Source organism: Pseudorasbora parva, chromosome 13 (assembly GCF_024679245.1).
Source record: "Pseudorasbora parva isolate DD20220531a chromosome 13, ASM2467924v1, whole genome shotgun sequence".
NCBI lineage: Eukaryota > Metazoa > Chordata > Actinopteri > Cypriniformes > Gobionidae > Pseudorasbora > Pseudorasbora parva.
This window is the reverse complement of record NC_090184.1, coordinates 36977885-36999708: the sequence shown is the minus strand read 5'-3', so window position 1 is coordinate 36999708 and position 21824 is coordinate 36977885. Positions and strand designations below refer to the sequence as shown.

At 35.1% G+C, this 21824-nt stretch overlaps 2 protein-coding genes and 1 long non-coding RNA gene across 3 annotated transcripts in view; 1 reads left to right on the top strand and 2 right to left on the bottom strand.

The window, feature by feature from the left end:
• The window catches only part of phf19 (PHD finger protein 19), a 40852-nt gene extending 39737 nt beyond the window's left edge, over window positions 1–1115 (bottom strand). The window contains exon 1 of the mRNA XM_067414244.1: window positions 878–1115. The gene's annotated coding sequence lies outside the window, so the exon portion shown is untranslated. The remainder of the gene's footprint in view (window positions 1–877) is intronic.
• LOC137039069 (uncharacterized) overlaps window positions 1–15505 on the top strand; it is a 33381-nt gene extending 17876 nt beyond the window's left edge. The window contains exons 2-3 of the long non-coding RNA XR_010897584.1: window positions 4056–6627; window positions 15380–15505. This is a non-coding gene — a long non-coding RNA (uncharacterized lncRNA). The remainder of the gene's footprint in view (window positions 1–4055; window positions 6628–15379) is intronic.
• traf1 (TNF receptor-associated factor 1) lies at window positions 3767–21290 on the bottom strand. The gene is made up of 10 exons (XM_067414245.1): window positions 20941–21290; window positions 19609–19699; window positions 19305–19403; window positions 17620–17781; window positions 16321–16380; window positions 16174–16242; window positions 15242–15664; window positions 9419–9596; window positions 6850–6998; window positions 3767–4310 (listed from the first exon to the last, which is right to left on the bottom strand). The coding sequence occupies exons 1-10, from the start codon at window positions 21153–21155 to the stop codon at window positions 4092–4094; spliced, it is 1665 nt and encodes a 554-aa protein (XP_067270346.1). The 5' UTR covers window positions 21156–21290; the 3' UTR covers window positions 3767–4091.
• Window positions 21291–21824: the final 534 nt, after the last annotated feature.

Sequence of the window (21824 nt, the reverse complement as noted above, 5' to 3'; positions counted from 1 at the left end):
ACTCCACTGAAAACATAGTCATGTATATTATATCGCATTGCTGTCAAAATATTCTCATAAAAAAATACAGACTGCACCTTTAAATGTTTGGTAGCTTGATTCCTTGTTAGGAATCACATAAAATGTGCAAGTATGCAGCCTACAGTACAGCAGGTACGTGTGTACTGAATGTACATGATGATTTTGACAACCCTGCAGGAATTCTGTAGAACTGCAAATAGATCCGTCCAACCACAACTGTGCACACGGGGAATATTGCCTGACTCAATCTCAACCCTGATGAGTTAAAAAGGCAGCCGAGAAACGAAGCTGGTTGACTCATCGTCAGGATGTGAGCTTCAGACTTACTGATCTCGGCCACTTTTCTTCTACTGCCATGCAACAGACAACTTTACAAATATTCAAATCAACCGAAACCAGCCGGCCAAGAATCCTACAATCTACAACCGTGCCGTACTGTAAGAATAAAACACGCGTGCTTTTTTCTCTCTGCGTGACAGAAAACTATTGCATAACTTTATCAGCTTAAAAAAGTCACTTTACTGCCATGCCCACTTCTCAAAAGTCTATTAATTCAGTCGCGTAAGTTATATAAATCATAGCCAACTACGAATCTTTGCACGGACTCCCTCCTCATTCGAAGACATGCAAACATCATCAGTGCATGCTGGAGCACTCGCGCACTGCTAAAACTTCTCTCAGGGACTTCTCTCAAGTTGTCATGCTGGCTGAACTCAAACACAGCTAGCACAAAAGCACAGTACTACTCTTTCATATGCACAAGTTCGTCAGTTCAGTACAGCTGTGACTGTTACGCACTACTATGATGCAGGTTTTGAATCGGTTCACATTCAAACACATCTCGCGCTGAGATTACCGCTTTGATTTCTCTCCAGTCCCGCGGGTAAAACGCGCCAAAAAGTGCAGATATTCCTCCTCTGGCAGCCCGATATCCCATTCGCGACGTGTAAGGGAGTTTCTGGTCTTTTTACAGCTCAAGCGGCGCAGAAATGCCGTCAGTGCACGTCGCCATTTTTTCACCTTTTCCCGCGAATCATTTACGTTTTGCTTATGTAATTAACATAAGCGATCATCATCATCATCCGCGTACAGGAAGTACAGAAGCAGCGGTCTCGAGGAGGGGCTACAGAAGCTCGATCCAATGACAAAATAAAGACATTAAATGCTCTAATACTACAACATGACACTGGAAAATACTGAAGTGCTAGTCACAGATTTAACTTTGAGTGTGAAAGTCATGATAGATAGATAGATAGATAGATAGATAGATAGATAGATAGATAGATAGATAGATAGATAGATAGATAGATAGATAGATAGATAGATAGATAGATAGATAGATAGATAGATAGATAGATAGATAGATAGATGGATAGATAGATAGATAGATGGATGGATGGATGGATGGATGGATGGATGGATGGATGGATGGATGGATGGATGGTGTTTGGTATATTTTTATATTATAGATGGATGATGGATACTAAATTATAGTCATATATCATATTATATATTTAATATGATATAGATTTTAAAATAATTAAAATTTATACTTATATCAAGTTTGGTATGGGTTAATATAAAGTTATAGATGGATGCTAAATTATAGTTATATAAAGTTATAGATGGATGCTAAATTATAGTTATATAAAGTTATAGATTTAATATGATAGATTTTAAAATATATTAAAATTATATTTTTATAAAGCTTGGTATAGGTTTATATAAAGTTATAGATGGATGCATGGATGCTAAATTATATAGTTATAGATTTATTATGATATAGATTTTAAAATATATTCAAATTATAGTTTTAAGTTTGGTATATGTTTATATAAAGTTATAGATGGATGTGTGGATACTAAATTATAGTTATACATAGTTATAGATTTAATATGATATAGATTTTAAAATATATTTAAATTATAGTTATTAAGTTTGGTATAGGTTTATATAAAGTGGATGGATAGATAGATAGATAGATAGATAGATAGATAGATAGATAGATAGATAGATAGATAGATAGATAGATAGATAGATAGATAGATAGATAGATAGATAGATAGATAGATAGATAGATAGATAGATAGATAGATAGAGAGACAGACAGAATATTTGAAAATTATCAGATTTAATGACATATTTGTATCTATTTAAATCTGCATATTTAACATTTTGAGCATGATTTGTTTGTTAATGTTATTATAAAATGTTATGTATTTATTTTTGATGAGTGGATGTGACAGAGAATGAGCTGACCACATATATGCCCTTGTCATAAAGGTTTGCTGGCAGTGCAACTGTCACAATGCAGTTACATTTTTAACACGGCTCGTACTTGCTGGCATAACAGTAATATTCTTAGCTTTCTGTGAAATTCTGACATTGTGTGATTCAGGCAGACATCACAGGGTCACTGCAAGCTGACAAAAAGAAAAAAGAAAATTGTCGCAAAACACTAACCACGGGGCTGGATGCCATGAGAAATAGTTTTTTGTTGTTGTTTTTATGCAGTGTTGACTGTACATACAGTACAACGTGTTAAACTCTTCGCAAGTGCAGGAATCACTGTGAGAAACCACCTGTTCCTTGATTTTGTGAACAAATAATTGTGTTTAAGGCAGAGGGAAAAGTAGCTGTAAAAGTAGTTTCTCTCCAAAGTTGGGAAGTTTTCAGGAATTTTAAAAACTGCTTACTTGCATCATTGCCACTGCATGCATAGCATTGTGGAAATTATGGATCTTCATAAATACATGGCCTACATATATATATATATATATATATATATATATATATATATATATATATATATATATATATATATATATATATATATATATATATATATATATGTGTGTGTGTGTGTGTGTGTGTGTGTGTGTGTGTGTGTGTGTGTGTTTAATCTTTAATCTGTTTGATCTTTTCATGTGCTAATCTAAAGGATGTTACAGAAGTTTAAATGAGTTTTCACTAAAGTTTTGATGCTAAACAATGTACAAAATAAATACACGCCAGTAAGCAGAACAATTTAAAAAATTGATCTAAATAAAATAAATGTTAGAATAAACTTAACAATAAACAACTTAATCTTTTCAAATGCAAGTTTTTGAAAACGGTCAAAAACTCTGTGCAAACAGAAACACGAATCTGTGAAGACGATGACGTCATGCGCATACATTGCCATCTAAGTCCAAATGCCGCAGAATACAGCGTTTTGAGTCGGTTTTGCGAATCTGTGTGAATGGGGATCGCTTTGACAACAGCGTCGTCTTTGAAAATCATTAAAAACGCTGTACCAATAGTATCGCAATGTCACTTTGTTTAGAAAAAATACTCGGCTACTCAATCGTAATACGTGTGCGCATGACGTCACCGTTTTCACACGTTCAATAGAGACAATAACCGCGGTATAGTTTTAAAAAAACTTGCACTTTGAAAACCGTTTGGTTTGTATTTTCACGCCCCCAAAACACCATTGCCGTGCAAATAAATGACCAAAACAGATTTTGAAAAAAGTTTTTAGTTTCGGTTCATGTAAACGGCCCCTCAAAATTATATTTTCAAAACTATAAAATTATCTGAGTGATGCTAAAATAGCACTGTATTTATTATAGCAAAAAAAAAAAAAATGAATGTTACATGCCAATAATATTGTTTGAAAATCTACAAGTAATTAAATTCATACTTTATCTGCAATGTTGAGCCACGCAGATAAACTATTCTATGAGGAAACACAAAAACAAGGTAGCAAACACATTTTATTTATTATTGCGTATGCAATATGAAAACTGTCAGGATGACATTCAAAATCTAGAAGAGTTCATTCTATAATAAATAAAAAAGAAATACATCCAAAATAACACACAAAAGAAGAATCAGTTTAAGATGTTTTGAGCTAGGTGTCAATTTGAGCCAATACTCTTTTATTAATGTCCCAAAAGAATTTCATGAATATTTTTGGGTTTGTTTCTTTGCACTCCATATTCATTTCATTCAATTTCTCTCTCAGATCCCCAACTTTTATGCTCCCCTAGGTATCCGGTCCAACTTAACAGCCAGGCCATCATGGTTCAGGAGGAGATGTCCACCACGCACTTGATATAGATCGTGTCATCCTTGCAGTAGGCGTGCTTAGGCGACCTCAATTTCTCCAGAGGGAAGAACAGGGGGCACCCGCTGGCCACATTCATCTCTAAGACGGGCCGGTGGAAAGATGCAGAGGACAGGTCGGGGCGGAAAGCATCGATGACGTGCTCCCTCTGGTTCTGATCTATGAGAAAGAACGTTACCTGCCAGGTACGTGCAGGAGATGTCAGTGGAAGGTCATGGAAAATGCTGATGGCACATGATTGAGGAACCAAAGCAGAAGCCACTATTAAAGGGGTCATATCATACATTTATTATTTCATTCTTTGTCCTGAGGTGCACTTAGTAAGGTTTTTTGCACCATAAAGTTTAATTTAGTTTTTCACGACCATTTTACACTCTCTCTTACCCTTTAGGAATTCAATCTGAATCTCTCCTTCAATGTGAAACTGAGTCTTTCATGTTTTGAATGCCCCATCATTCAATAGCAGAAAAAAAAAAAAAGAAATTTACTTTACAATGTGCTGTCAAACTGGTTAAATCAGACAACAATTAAAAAAATTAAACCATTATTTGGCCTTAAATGTATTACCAATAAACCAGAGTACCAGTATCAGCACTGGGACCTGTAATGGCGGTCAAGTAATTCTATTCTCTTCTTTATAAATACTACTGTTGATGTGTCACGGAATGTAGTTTTAAGAGTTTTTTAGGCAATAATCTACTTATTTAGATCTCAAATATGTGACTCGTATATAAAAATAGCAGCTATTTTGCTATTTGTTTAGACGCTTTTGCAGATGCCAGCTCCATGTCTTCATATTAGCACACATGAGATGGTAATGCCCTTCAGTGCTCCCTTCAGAGTGCTCACTTCAAGTGTTCTGTCCTCTTGAGTAGAACATAATGATGCTCATTTTACAATGACAATCACTGCAAAACAGAAGCAGGACAGGACAGTTGTGAACAGCATTTTAATCCATTTGTTTGGCCTGGGACTTATGAACAATTTTATTATTCTTTATATACTATTATAGTATTTATTATTATAATTATTATAATTATTATTTTGAATTAGCTTTTATTTTTATATTTTTAGTTCCATTTTTTCTCCTTCTAATTTTATTGTCATTTTTATTGTCAGTTTTAGTAATTTTGGTATTTCAACTTACAATTATTTAAGTTGGCTGCAAGTTAGTTTGTTACGGCCAAAGTCAATAATAACAATATTCATTATATTGTTTTATATATATTAATATATATTAATATATTTATTACAGCTTTATGGATCTACATTAGATATTGCTTTTTTGTAATGAAAAAAATACCAGCTATTGTTAGTAATGGGGGGACTGCCTCAATTTGGATTGATTATTGTAAACTCTAAGTGACAAGGGGAAAAAAAAAAAAATAACAATTAGCAAAATATTAATAAACACAGTATTTATTAACATTTGTTAATGTTAGTTAATAAAAAAAAAAACATTTTAGTTCACACTGCATTAACTAATGTCAACAAATATAACATTTGATTTAAAAAAAATATATTAGCAAATGTGTAAATTAACATAAATTAAGATTAATAAATGCTGCAGAAATATTGTTCATTCTTAGGTCATGTTAACTAATGTAGTTAGTTAGTACTTTTTGAGTTCTAAAAGGGATAGTTCACCCAAAAATGAAAATGTGATGTTAATCTGCTTACCCCCAGGGCATTTAAGATGTAGATGACTGTTTCTTCAGTAGAACACAAATGAAGAGATGCTTGTGAATGGTAGAAAAATTCATGAGTCAAAAAAAACATGCACAGACAAATCCAAATTAAACCCTGCAGCTTGTGACGACATGTTGATATCTTAATGTGATGGCGTATTTTACGCAACATACTGTTTACACTGTAAAAAATATTTAGAAAAAAAGTTTCCTGGTTGCCTTAAAATTTTGAGTTCATTGAAATTAAAATTGAGTTAATACAATGAAAAAATAGAGATTATTAAAAGATTATTAAAAGATTTTGTAAGCATATTGGGTAATAATGTGTGTGTTATTTCTGATGATGCAGTGAAACATGCCAAATTGTGCTATTTTCATGATTTATCACATTTTTTATGTGGTTCAGATACAAAAATATTTTGAGTTTCTATTTATTAAACTAATTTCCTTCATTGTATCAACTCAAATTTTTAATTTCAATAAACTCAAAATTTCAAGACAACCAGGTTACTTACTTTTTTAAGTTAAACCAACAGAAACCACCACAAATTTTTACAGTGTACAGGCTGTTGGACATAGTGGCGTATTAGAGGTATAAAAATATATAAATACTGTTCTTGAGTCTTAAAAGTCTTAAAGCCGCAGGGATTAATTTGGATTTGTCTGTGCATGTTTTATTTACTCTCATAGATTTTGTTACCATTCACATGCATTATACGACTGACAGACTGGAACGGTTGGAGTTAAAAATCTTCATTTGTGTTCTACTGAAGAAACAAAGTACTCTATATCTTGGATGCGTTGGGGGTAAACAGATGAACATCAAATTTTTATATTTGGGTGAACCATCCCTTTAAATTTGCAGTATAATTTCATAGTGCATCAATGCTTTTTTATTTCAAAAGATCAAAAATAATTTGATTCCTCGTGATATGACTCCTTTAATGTATGAAATCAGCATTAACAACACAGATGGGTATAAAATGATTGATTGATTCACTGATTGACAGCTTGATTATAGCGTTTTACCTTGTGTCTGAACGGCCATGAGAGAATGGGGTCATATTCTCCTTTCATTATAACAAAGAATAGAGAGATGTGCGTTCCCTTTCCAACCCCATCTCCGTACAAATAGAGCCGCATGCACACTTTAAATCCATACCTGGCGGTGTAGAAAGCTGAAAAACAATGCACTGTCATTTTTATGTGAAGCATGATGGGCTTTAGTTAAAACTCTTAAAAATAGCAGCAGATAACCAGAGAGCGCCTTTCATCTCAAAAATCAAATGTGTGGCTTCCTTTTGCTGATTGTTGTATTGGCGGAACAGTTATTCTGATATCCTTTTCTGTAATGATGGGAAAGAAAACAAGTCAATGAAATTACCTTCAGTTGTTCTTTTTCAGTCTTTCTCTTTCTCTGTCTTACTGTGCATTACAGACACAGGCCCACGGGGCAAACAACCCCATTTCAGTCTTTATAACTGCTCTACATTTGTTTGTGCTTTATTTTGCTTTCCCTTGCTTTTTTGCTCGCCTACTACATTTTTAGCTCCGGTCTTAAGAATGAGCATTGATTCTGCCTCAATATACGATAACAACTAAAATTCATTCAACGCAGCTCTCCTGCTGAGTCCAGTCTGATGTATTAAAGTATTCAGTGCTGGCAAAACTGTTTTGCTTCAGCACAGAAGTGAGGGTGCCTGTGATTGTCAATAATATATTGATTGTGTCAAGTGAAACTGCAAATGGAACACGCTTAAAAAAACAAGGCCCAGGGGAAGATTTTTCTGAATGTAGATGTAGGCATACAATGTAGATGTAGGCCTGTTCCTTACATAATCTAAAAAACCAAAAACATACAGCAATACTAGGGTGACCATATTTTGATTAACGATAACCAGGACACTCTGCCCAGCAATGAGATACTTGTAGACCGCCCTAGCGCCGATCAATTTAATGGGCCAATGAAAAATAATGGAAACCAGGACATTTTCATCACTTTATAAAAAAACTGCCAAGACAGCCAGGACAGGACTTGGAAACAAGATGTTGGGTCACCCTAAGCAGTACCAGTGTGGTACTACAGGCATAACATTATGAACACTGACAGGTGAAGTCATAGGCGTAATTTACGGGTGGGACAGGTGGGACATGTCCCCACCACTTTTTTTAAAACATCTTGCTTCACGGATGAACCTAACTAATACAAACAAAACATCTCTGGTTAACTAGAAGAGTAGGCACTATCATTTTGTTCGTTTGTTAAATAAGAGGCGATCTGGCGCTCGTTGCCGCTGTTATCAGTGGTGCAGATTTCTCTCGCGGCTCATGCAGTCTTCACTCAGACGAGCGCTTTAATCTAATGCTAATAACTTTCTATTTGTTCCGGTCAGATCACGAAACAAAATGCACAAAAACTGTCCCTGCTCTTGATGTACTGATGATATTCGGTTTTGATGAGAGAAAAAATTGGCTACTAGGGCAGATTAGAAACGAGAACTTCTAACAAGTTTAACAGACTAGACCAGGGATTATAAGCAAAGTGTGCAAATCTATATGCCTTCATTCACGTGAAAATTCTTGGCACAACGCTATATTGTGTTTAGATGCAATAATTAAACGAGATCTATATCAATAAATGAACTATTTAATTGATTTCCGGACATCTTAATACTAATTTTTCTGCAATTTATTGTACATATTTTACATCTGACATAACATTGTATCAGCGATGCAACCCCCCCTTAATACGCCATATAGTGCATGTCAAATGCACGCGAAAAACTGCGTACCATATGCACGCCAAAGCTCATTTTGACGTATGAGTGCCCCGCATATGTCAAAATGAGCTTTGGCGTGCATATAGTACGCAATTTATGTCCCACCCACTTTTTAAAACAAAGTTACGCCACTGGGTGAAGTGAATAACACTGATTATCTCTTCATCATGCCATGTTAGTGGGTGGGATATATTAGGCAGAAAGGACAAACACTATAAACACTTTGTCCTCAAACTGAATGTGTTAGAAGCAGGAAAAATGGGCAAGCGTAAGGATTTGAGCGAATTTGACAATGGCAAAAATGTAGATGACCGGGTCAGAGTTCTCCAAAACTCCACCTTGTGGGGTTTTCAGTGCAGTGGTCAGTATCTAATAAAAGTGGTCCAAGGCAGGAACAGTGGTGAAACGACTAAAGAGTCATGGGCGGCCAAGTCTTATTGATGCACGGAAGCTAAGGCTGGCCCGTTTGGTCCAATCAAACAGACAAGCTACTGTAGCTCAAAAAATTGCTCAAGAAGTTAATGCTGTTAATGCTAATGTCTAGTGGAGTCCTCGACTGGTCAGGGCTGTTTTGAAAGCAAAAGGGGGACCAACAAAATATTAGGAAGGTGGGCTTAATGTTATGCCTGATGATCGGTATATACCATATTATTTATTCATATCTAAAATATGGCTGTATGGATGGAAAATAAGCAATGGTTTATTTTTTTACACACACACACACACACACACACACGGCAACAAAGGCCATTTTTATTTTTGGATGAACTCTCCCTTTAAGAGCATTGTGGCAGTGCAGGAGATATGTGCTTTGGTACCTGGTGAGTACTGACTGATCTTTTGGCCGCTGGCAGCCTCTCTCAGACTCTGGCTGACATCACACAACCGCCAGAGAAAGGTGCCATCATATGAGACGTCCTGCTGGGCGCTGATACACTGCTGCAATGAAGTGATGCGAATGTCTTTACTGACCAGCCGCTGCTGCTGCTCCGCTACCTAAAATGTGATGGAAAACCATTATCAGGGATGAATCACACAAAGGTACAGATTGGCTCACTGCAAAAGCATAAAATTAATGTATCATAATGGACCTTTAGAGCTGGTTATGGCTGGGAGCCTTGTGCGAGACACTTCGAAATATAGAAATAGAACGAGATGGCTGCATCCTATTAGACACATCCTTTTTTTTTTTCTTAACAGCACATGGAGAATTGTCACACAAATCTATTTTCTACCACTCATTCCCCTCTCATCCTTACTTCAACTTATCTCTTCATTTTCAGCACTTCAGGAGTGTCATTTCAGCTCCCGTGTGTTAAATAACCCCTCCAGGTCGAGCGTCAAAACACAGCCATAAACATTTGTTATGAGCACAGGGACAAAAGCATTATCATTCAGACCCCAAAAACGAATACCTTTGTTAGTTTTATGCGAGTTCTTATTTAAACCATGAATTATGCGACCCAGCGGCTACAAATAAAAAACACATCACGGAAAACAATTGTTCTCCAAAGATTCCTATATAGCATTTCAGCTCTTTTGTGACACAAAAACATTCATTAGCTCCAACCATATTGCAGATTCACAGCTTGAGACCAATGCCTTGTTAACTGCAGGACACATCAAAGTAATGAAATCTGTTGTTGCCATTTAAACAGTGGAAAGACAGTGCTTTGATAATCCAGGATGAAAATAACGTGTGCCGTTCAGAACTGAATCTGAAATGAGGTGGCAGGATGCTGAATTGTAATTTGATTTTTAATTTAAGTTCTGTAAGTGTAGTTTTTAAATGAAACAGGCAATTTTCGGTATGAATTAGCCATCATATACACAACATACAAGCTATTTCAAGAAACATTAGAATACATTAATGATGTTAAATTAATGTTTAAAGACCACTGTAATGAAGTTCGTTCATGGGAAGGAAGGAGGCGGGAACCGGCGAACGTTTCACAAACATTTATTAACTCAAAATAAAATAAACAAAACGAAAGTAAAACCGCGGACAGCCCCTCACGGACGACTGCCCGCAAACACACACAAAATAAAACGTGGGCAGCCCCTCACGGACGACTGCCCACAAACACATAAACAAAACATAACATAAAATTCCAGGCCTGGTCCTCTCTCGTCTTCCGCAGCTCTTGCTCCTCCTTATATGCTCCCGTCACATGGCCGCGAGACGAGACCGGTGTGCCACGCAGCTGGCACTCATGAACGTTAATCACCGGCCCGCTCTCGCGGTCCCTCGCCCCGCTGCCTGTCACACCACAACCACCTAAAGCAATTCATTTTTTTCCTTATATTTAATCAATTAACTTTATAATATAGAGGGTAAACGTTTATTATCAGCACACAGTGTTGTTTATAGCTCACTATATTTCATTGCCAATGCTCGTTTCGAGGAATGTACTACAGTTCAAAAGTTTTATTTTGAAAGAAATTAATACTTTTAATCCGCAAGGACGCATTAAATTCATCCAAACTGACTAAAGACAATGTTCCAAAAGATTAAGATTTCAAATAAATGCTGTTCTTTTAATGTTATATTCATCTAAAAATTAAGAAAATAATAAGAAATGTTACTTTAGAATCAAATCAGTATACTAGGATGACTTCTGAAGGATCACATGACAATGAAGACTGGGAAATTCAGCTTTACCATCGCAGTAATTATTTTAGGAGTTATTTTAAACTGTAATAATAATAATAAGAATAATAATAATAACAATTCACAATATTACTGCTTTTAGCTTTATTTTTGATCAAATAAATGCAGCCCTGGTTAAAGATTAAAACTTTTACAAACTATTCAATGGTAGTGTATGTTTTGCCTAATAAGTAGAGAAAACATTTTTCTTCATAACATAGAATAAACAAACAGGCATTATAATATTATATAATATTAATAATGTAATTAGTTATTATTATAGTTTTCATGCTTGACGGGATTAAGGGATTAAAAATTATTCATTTGAATATTAGAAGTCTGTTGCACAAAATTGATTTATTTCGTGCGTGGGTTGATTTAAACAAACCAGATATAATTACTCTTTCTGAAACATGGCTTAATAGCAGTGTTTCAGATAACGAAATAAACTTAACCAATTATGTTATTTATAGATATGATAGGTGCTCCAGGGGTGGAGGTGTGGCTATATATGTTTCTATTGGTCTTGTATCGGAGTTGATTATACCCACAGTTGATCCGTCATATTTCGAATGTATTTTTATCAAGGTGATTTTTCACTCAAATAAATGTATAATTATTGGAAGCATATACAGACCACCCTCTTCACCGGCGGAGTCCTTTAGTTGCCTGATATCTACTATTAATTCTGTCATTGGTGGAAATGAAATAATTTTATTGGGCGACTTTAATAAGAATTGGTTAGAGAAGTCATCCGATAAAGAAAAAAATATATTTAATAGTTTAAATCTTACACAATTAATTGATGAGCCGACTAGAGTTACTTCTCATACACAATCTCTTCTTGATTGGATACTTGTCTCACATCCAAATAGATTTTTAAGGGCAGGTGTTATGTCTGATTGCTTTAGTGATCACTCCATCATATTTTGTGTGTGGAAAATTAGAGTACCTAAACTACCACCAAAATTAATTAAAATTAGACAATATAAAAATTTTAATTTAGATTTATTTATTAACGATTTGGTTTCTATTAATTGGGATAGATTTGCTTTAATTCCTTATGTACAGAATGCGTGGGATTTTTTTTATACTGCGTTCATTAATGTTGTAGATAAACATGCTCCCTGGAAGACTGTTAAGGTTAAGGGCAATCATCTTCCGTGGATTAGCTCCGAACTTATTAGTCTTTTTAGGCTAAGGGACAACGCATGGAAAACATTTCGTCAATCAAGAAGTAATACAGATTGGGAAGTTTATAGGCATTTGAGAAATCTGAGTAAGACTAAAACCCGAAATGCAAAATCTAATTATTATAAAGAATGTCTTTCTTATCATGTTAAAAATCCTAAACAATTTTGGAATAAAATTAAAAGTATTATTAGTACATCAAATAAACATACTATTAATCAAATTAGAGTTGATAACACAATACTACATGATTCTTTATCTATTGCTCATGCATTTAATCAGCATTTTTCTTCTGTCTGGTCTACTTTTGGATCTTCTTCTCATTTGAATTCTGGTACCTTTAATGACACTGCATTGTGTAATGATTTATTTTCATTTAAAAAGATATTACCAGTTGATGTTCAGAATGCCATTAATGAATTAAAGGTGACTAGTGGTGTTGGGCTAGATGGGATTGATAATTGGTTTCTTAAATTATCCTCTCATATTCTTATGTATCCAATAGCTGATTTATTTAATCTTTCTTTGTCTACATGTGAGCTGCCAACTATCTGGAAATGTGCACGCATTACTCCACTTCATAAGGGAGGTGATGTACTTGATCCTAATAACTATAGACCTATATCTATTATATGTTCTTTATCTAAAGTTTTTGAAAAAATAATTTATAAACAACTTTCTAATTATTTGTGTATTAAAAATATTTTATCACCATTTCAATCCGGTTTTAGGTCTAATTATTCTACGACTACTGCTTTACTTAAGTTTACTAATGATGTGTTTTCAGCTTCAGATAATGGCAAACTCACAGGTGCTGTTTTTCTTGATTTAACTAAAGCTTTTGATTTAGTTGATCGTTATTTGCTTTTAGATAAACTTTATGCTATTGGTCTTTCTGAAAATACGGTTTTGTGGTTTAATTCATACCTGCATAATAGAAAACAATGTGTTGTATTAAATGGGAACAAATCTGATTTTGTGATTCAACAATGTGGTGTGCCCCAAGGTTCAATACTGGGACCACTTCTGTTTTCTATTTATGTAAATAGCCTACCATTAATTCTTAAACATTGCCAAGTTCAGCTTTATGCTGATGACACCGTCATATATGCATCTAATTCTGATCCTTTACAAATTCATCTATCTCTTCAGTCTGATTTTAATGCTGTACAAGATTGGCTTTTAGCAAATAAATTAGTGCTTAATAAAAGCAAGTCATATACTATGATTTTTGGTTCTAGACAGAAACTGAAATCTAAAGCTTGTTCTTGTGCTGTATTATGTAAAGACAGTACTATTTTACAGAAAGTTGATGCTATTAAATATCTAGGTGTATGGCTTGATTCTGAACTTTCTTTTAAATCACACATTAATCATGTTTTACGTAAAGTCAACATGGGAATTAATACTTTGTATCGTTCTCGGAGTTGTTTTTCGTATAGTGTTCGTAAGAAACTTGTTTCACAATTAATACTTCCGTTTTTTGATTATTGTGATGTGGTTTATCAAACAGCAGCAAAATCAGATCTTGAGTCTCTTAATACAGCATATAATAGAATCTGTAGATTTGTTTTGGGGTGTACTTATTTCACTCATCACTGTACAATGTATGACGCACTTCAATGGTCATCTCTGTATGTGAGAAGACGCATTCATTGGCTTAATTTCATATTTAAATGTATTTATTTTAACTATCCCAGTTATCTTCAACAATATTTTGTACCTTTTTCTTCAAATTATCATGTTAGGCACTCTGGCCAGACTTATTTTGTTGCTTTTCGTGCACACAAAACTATTGGCAAAAGATCATTTATGTGTAAAGCTCCAAAAGACTGGAATAATTTACCTGCTGATATTAGGTCTATTACATCTTTTAGGTTGTTTAAACAATCTTTATTATCCTTTTTTAAGGTTGCTTGTACATGTTATCATTGATACTGTCACTGTTATTCACTGGTTTTGCTAATATTTTCTATATTTGTATTTTATTTATAATGGTATTTTTTTTGTACTTTTTTTTTTTTTTTTTTTTTTTTTTTTTTGTGGTGTAAAATGTATTTATTTATTTATATCATTTTTATTATTATTACATGTATAATTGTTTTTGTTGTTAGTGTGCGCTTTGTTTTGTTTTGTTGTTAATTGTATTTGTAATTGTTTTGTAACTATGTTTTGATTGTACATTAGGACCCCCTCGAAAACGAGATGGTACATCTCAAGGGGTTAATCCTATTAATAAATTTCAATATATATATTAGTTGTCTAACTTCTGTTGGACTAATACACCGAAATATCTCTTCCTGTCATTCCAAGTCTACATCCTGTGGGGTGTGACCAAATCCATTCAAATTCCAATGAATTAAATTTCTAACCCTAATCATTTCCGTAATAAATGTGTATGCATGCAATGAAAGAAACATCTGCTGCACAAATTATTTTCTTCTAAAAACAAATCTTTAGTGCAGTAGCATGTCAATAAGAAATCTAAAAATGTCCAATTATCTTTTTCTAACCCTTTCTGACAAGGTGTGCAGCTGCACTGCACTGCATTTCCAATATTCAAAGTGGTAGCTATGACTGTGGGAATCTTAGCAGATCATGTGCATGTGAGCATCAGTGTGAACACAGATATGTTGTCTCATCATTTGATTATGTCATTACAAGTACAATCTCTAAAAGTTCCCCAGAAGCAGAAAATCTGATCTGAAATTTAAAAAACCCTTTAGAACCAGTGAACTCCATTCAAATGTCAAATTTATATACTGTTAGTGCCAAGAAAAATAACTTTTCTGCAACTTACTATGGTTTCTAAGTGCTGAATGATCTGCTGACTGTTGTAAGTGTCCCTCTCCAGTGCGACAACACTGAGCTGCGTCTTCTCCACCTCTCGGTTCAAAGCCGAGATGATGTTCTCCATAACCTGCACTCTCTGCTGTAGGGCGTCCAGTTGCTGGCCTATGGCTAGTTCAGCCTGATCATCGTGGAGGCTGAGGGCCTTATCAGTCACTTCCGGATCTCCTCCGTCTGTCTCAATCTCGCCCTCAATCGGAGAAGCGAGGGATGCGACACACTGTCCAGGCTGAAGAAAATCAAGACTTTCGTGTTGACCTAGCTCAGCTGTGGATCTCAAGGTATGCTGAAGCGCCCTGGTCACATCCAAGAGAAGCTGTAGGTGGCCCACATGGCTGCAGGACTCATGTTCTTTTATTTTGTCTGCATTACCCTGCAATAAAACGTTGCAAATATGTAACATAAATAAACAATATTATGCGTGTGTGTGTGTGTAAAAATCATTAAAACAGATTTTCATCTAGAAGTATAAATGTAATGGAAATTGTTGTCAGAGGATATATTACTTTCTATGTATTTATTGTATGTTTTGTTACACCACTGGCAAATTTTAATTTAAATTAAAAATTTGATATGTTTAGAAAAATAATGCACACTCCGCTGCACGTCGTGACCGCATCACAACCTCGGGTGTGCATTATTTTCTAATAATTCAACGGCCCGTCGTCAATTATTCCTTACTTAAAATATATATTTTTGTAAAATTCTTATTTTTGTTATAAATAAATACAAATTCAATCAAAATCTTTGTGGACCTCCCCTTTGCCCCTGGGGGTACAAAATTGCCCAAACGTTTCCGCTCAATATAAACCTTTTGTTCCTTAAAACTATACAGAGTATCTTGATTAACATAAGAACAGGTACTGTTATTGAAAGACAAACCTTAAAAGGACAACCAACTTCTGAGAAAATGCATGGCTCTTTCTTTTTTGAGCTGCCCGAGTGATTATTCTACAAAAGAAACACAGAAACATATTTTAGAATTGCACATGCGACTTCACAATATTCTGTGATCCAGCTGTTCTATACCTTTTGCCGTTTATCTGCCTTTGTCATCTTCTTATCGCTTGAACTGGGACATACATGCTTCTGTGAAGAAATTAGGAAAGTCACTTTCCTAAATCTACTGTGATAAAAGTTTTGCACAAACAATTTTTTTTGCCACAAACTTTCCAAAACTTCTTAGTTAGACTTTTTATCTTAATTTGAGGCGAGAAACACATTGCATTTGAAGACATCTTGACTAATGTGTTGCGTTTGAAGCTTGATGTCTAAATTCACTGGATTTCAGCTTTTTTTCCTCCTTTTTATTCCTCTAATCCATGTCCCGGAGTGTAGCTCCCGATGGGTGAAATAGAAAAAAACTGTAATATGGGACAGCAGTAAACACTGGAGACTCCGTCTCTGGCTTAAAAATCGAGCCATGGGGCTTCAAGCAAGGGCACACTGACCCAAAACCACTCTAGCAACAACCAAAGAGGCATCTTGCACTATGGGCCTATTCGCACAATATCGCCTATGTATCATTCAGGCATTATGTACATATTAGTTGCAAAAATATATATACTGTATGTAGTGTAAATATCTGTATGTTTATACAATACAAAAAGTTTTTGAGACAGATACTATATCAATCATATCACCAAATAAAGCACTTTCTGGGTCTTTTTTTCTTGTTTTCCAGTAAAATCTAAGCATTGTGTGGCGAGCAGCGAGGCTGAGGGACTGTGAGAGCACGTCTCATGAAGGAGTGATGGAAGCATAAAAGAGGAGCGACAACAGTGAAGGACGATAGAGGACCAGGCTTGGATTTTATGTTGGACATCAGGTTGTGTTTTGTTTATGTTTGAGTATGTGTTCGTGGCAGCCGTCCATGAGGGGCATTTTATTTTCATTTTGTGTTTATTTTGATTAAAGTATTTGTGAATATTCACCAGTTCCAGCCTCATTCTTCCCTCATCTACAAACTACATTACACATTGTTAAAAGAAGGTTATAGGAGACCTAAAGGAACATAGTGATGGAAAAAATATGAAAAAAAATTCAGAGTGTTAACTCGCAAAAAATGTTCGTGCTACCCTGAGAAATTTTGCATTAGCTCTTAAAACGTTTGCGTTTATCTGAGAAACTTCACGTTCATTCACAAAAGTTTTATATTCCCTGAGAAATTTTGCATTCGTTCACAAAACTTTTCCATCACCCTTAGAAATGTTGCGCTCTTTTGTGTTCCCCAAGAAACTTTGCGTTCGTTCCATGCAGCAACGTTCTCGGTTCCCTGAGAAACTTTTTTTGGAGTGTATACAGCCAAGGGGCATTTTCTAAGCTTACCTGGATTTCTCTCGGTGTCAGGACACCAGCACAAGAGGGACATGTGGTCTTGTTGTTGGGACAGCCCCTCTCCAGATGTGTCGCCAGTGTCTTCCTCTGCACCATTATGCCACAGCCAATATTGCAAGGGATGAGGGCAAACTCACATTGACTCTGATGGTCCTGTTGAATGAGTAATTGTGCATATTAAAAGGATAATTCAATTAAAACGTAAAAATGTATTTACTCATTATCTAAACCTGTATGCTTTTTTTGTAGAAATGTTTCATCCTGAAATCTTCATGCTGCTATTTAAATACAAGGACAGTTCATAAGCAATATTTCTATTTGGAAAAAAAAACTAAAGAACATGGCAGTTCTATTTAAGTGGAATTTTTTGGTCTGCTCCTCACACAGAGTTATTGTTTGCCTTTGGAAACTTGTCTTTAGAATATTGTGTGCGCATGTTATTTTTATGTTTTACAGTAATAGTGTTTTTTTGAAAGTTTTCAATAACCTGTTATTATGAGAAAAAAACGTGAAGATACTTCAAAGCATCTTATTTTCTACTGCGAAAAACAATATTTAAAAACAACAGCGTGAAGCTTTGAAACAACACGAGGGTGAATACATAATGACAGAATTTTCATATTTTGGATAACTATTCTAGCAAGCAACTATAATTATGACAAATTAGATAATGCTACTTCATTTTCTTACCCTTAATGAACTTTGCAACTACAACTTTGCAAAAGTACCGTACATGTTGATCATATGGTTTTCGCTGAAAAACATCACCTCTAAAGCACAACCTACATGTTTCTATTCTAATAGGCAGCTTGTGAACAATGATATTCTCAAAAGGCTTTCAGACTCTCTTGAGTACAGAAAGAAGGTGGAAACACAAAAGGCTTCCATTAGGCAGCCATGAGGGTCAAAGTCATCGAGAAATGTACAATTCTACTCAACAAAACACTGACCTCTAAAAGATGCACATGAGGCTTTTCAAAACCTAAAGTATGAGTTTGTTGATTGATTCACTATGCTGGACAACATCTGCACAACAGCTATTTGATGAACGTCTTAATGGCTGGTTCATGTTATGAAATAGCCACAAAGCTACCATGTTAGTATTCCCGTAAAATAACATCTTGTGGTTGTAACCGAGTATGACTGCCTGCCATGAAATGCAGCTATCTCTTTATGAGCTCCTATGATTTAACAATGTGATAACAGAAGTTGCTAATGTGATCAATAAAAGCCCATAATCCACATTGATTTTGACTCAGCCAAGTGTAAAAGATATTTGAGAGCATTAGTGTTCCCGATAGCTTTGTAGGTTTAACATGAATGTGTATCAGCCCGTGAACAGCCCTGACCTCTGCTCTTACACATATCAGCTCTATGCTCTAATCTAAAGTACGGTGGAAAGTGCTAGACTTTATCTGTTGGCTCAGGAAGTGGTTCGAAAGCATGATCTTCACATCAGGATCTGAGAAGCTCAAAAAAACAATTATGTGCTATAAATAAATATTGATTTAGACGAAAATCTCATTGAGTAATGCAGTGATCGTTCACTTGATTACACACTGCATTACAGATTCAAATAAGACTAACTTACAAATAGAGTATCTATAATCAAATTATGAATTAGTATCATAGCGAGCTAATTGAACTGAACTTCTATGACAAAAACAGAAAAGTACCTCAAAGTTCTTTAGGGTGCTTCTCCAGGGGCAGCCTTGGTTAGCACAATGAACTTTCAGATCCAAAATTTCTTTATTGATAGCCGCATCATTGAAGAACTGTGGCACAAACAAGAGGGGAAATTATGATAACTTTCCAAACATGAGTCACGATTCTTCCACTGTATAACGCCATACATTTGACATATAGCCTTCATAAGACATGTGAATGTAAAAACATTCGCTATTGCATTTGTGTAAAGACATAAATCACCTAAAATAGACAGACAGATAGATAAAAAAAAAAAAAAAAAAAGTTGATTACTTGGTCAAGCGTCAGTACACTAGTGTCACTCTCAACACTGTTCCTCGGATCCTCTTCTTTACACTTGGTGCACACAAGGTCCTTGTTGTTTCTGTATGAAATGGAAACATTTATAATAACATTTACATTTAAAGAAATTAGGACATACTCTTGTCTATAACAATTTACAGTGGCTTTTTCGTTAAAGGGATGGTTCATCCTTTACTCACCCTCAAGTTATTTCAAACCTGAATGCATTTCTTTCTTCGGCTGAACACAAGGGAAGATATTTAAAAGAATGTCAGTAACCAAACAGTTAACTGGAGCCATTGACTTCCATTGTAGGAAAAAAAAATACTATGGAAGTCAATGGCTCCAATTAACTGTTTGGTAACTGACATTCTTCAAAATATCTCCCCTTGTGTTCAGCTGAAGAAAGAAATTCATTCAGGTTTGAAACAACTTGAGGGTGAGTAAAGGATGACAGAATTTTCATTTCAAAGTGAACTATCCCTTTAACACTTTACAATAACGTTCATTAGTTAACTACATTAGTTAACATAAATTAATACTGCACATCACTTATCAAGCATTTATTTAACTTGTTAATTTGTTAATTATTGTTAATGTTAATTTCAGCATTTACAAATACATTACTAAAATCTTGTTAACATTAGTTAAAGGCTGCACTGTGAACTTACATAAACTTATGTATTTTTATTAACTAAAAAGATAAACATACAGCAACAAATGTAGCCTACTGCTCATGGTTAGTTCATGTTAACTAATGCATTTATTTACTAATGTTAAAGGGGTCATGAATTGAGAAATCAACTTCCCTTTGAGCTTTATGGTAACTAATAAAACCTTATTGTAAAGTGTTACCCTTTCTTTCTTCTTGTTCTTTTATTTTTATTTTTACACACATACACACACGTTGTGTTTTCATGTTAGGGACTATCCATATTTTTTAATACAAACTGTATATTATATTCCCCTAACCCTAAACCTACCCATCTCAGAAAACTTTCTGCATTTTTATATTTTCAAAAAAACATAAGCACTTCCTCGTGGTGACCAAAAAATGTCCCCACACAAACGGATCATATTCTTTGTGGGGACATTTTGCCCTCATAACGTAGGTTTTAACTTACATCCGACACCACAGACAGGCTACATAACTTTCTACTGCTTTTGCAAGTTAGTTATTCACCGCCCAGTGATAATTATTACCATAACATTAATAATGTACAATTACTATCAAAACCGAAAATAAAATCACTGCCCATGCTGCAAGCCATGCGTGTTGTCATGAAGCTCTTCAAAGCTGTTATGCTTGAACGGTTCTCTTACCTCACCAACCAGTTGACGCATGCGAGGCAGTAGCGGTGACCGCACACGGTTTGACGCGCTTTATTCAAGACATTATTACAGTTGCTGCACAAGTACTTCTCTTTGGGAACCTCGTCGCAGATGCTCTGAGGGAAACCCGACGGGTACTCGTTCTCACCCGGTGTAGACGAAATCCCGTTTAACGACGGGTCTGAAGCAGCGGATCCAGATGCCATTGAGCTTTTTGATGAAGTGTCTGTGCCAGCACGTTATGATAACATATTGATATGCTTTTGACTTTTTCGTGGTATACCCACGGTAGAAAAACACCACGGGGTTCCCCCTTTCAAACACCCGGAAATATTATTGCACTGTTTTCCGCCTTCTTATCAGGCACATTGTTGTGGATCTGGCTGATAATACTTATATTACTTATAAAATAAGTAATATAAGTAACTTATAAAAAATAATAAGAACTAAAAAAATATATTTAAAAAAAGGTGTGGACTTGTAACTAAATTGTGAGAAGTGATACAATACTGGCTGTGTTTTCGAACCTAGAGAGCATACTAAAACAAAACGCAGAACTGCTGCCTAGGTGCAGTTCACTTGCTCGACTGTTAAAAACAGAAAACGGTTGGAAAACGAATTTTGATTTTTTATTATTTTTTACACAATGCCTAACACCTGTCATGGCAGTGAGAAGCTAACACAAAGTTATTAAAGTATTAATTAATACGTGCTACATGAATTAAAAATGTGCAATGAATCCGTTCAACCGATTCAGAAAAACAGTCTGAGTGCTTTGAATATGAAGGAATCTAAAACCGAGTGAACCGAACTCTGTGAACCGAACTGTGCCCGGTTCGAATCGAACTTCCTATTACTAAAATAGTGCCACACTG

Excerpts from the sequence above, each read along its gene's own strand:
- traf1 (XM_067414245.1), bottom strand. The coding sequence starts at position 21,155 with ATGGCATCTGGATCCGCTGCTTCAGACCCGTCGTTAAACGGGATTTCG. Across the intron at positions 16,243-16,320 it reads AGGCAGATAAACGGCAAAAG|AATAATCACTCGGGCAGCTC; the intron begins GTATAGAACAGC and ends TTTCTTTTGTAG. Across the intron at positions 6,999-9,418 it reads GATCAGTCAGTACTCACCAG|CTTTCTACACCGCCAGGTAT; the intron begins GTACCAAAGCAC and ends ATTGTTTTTCAG.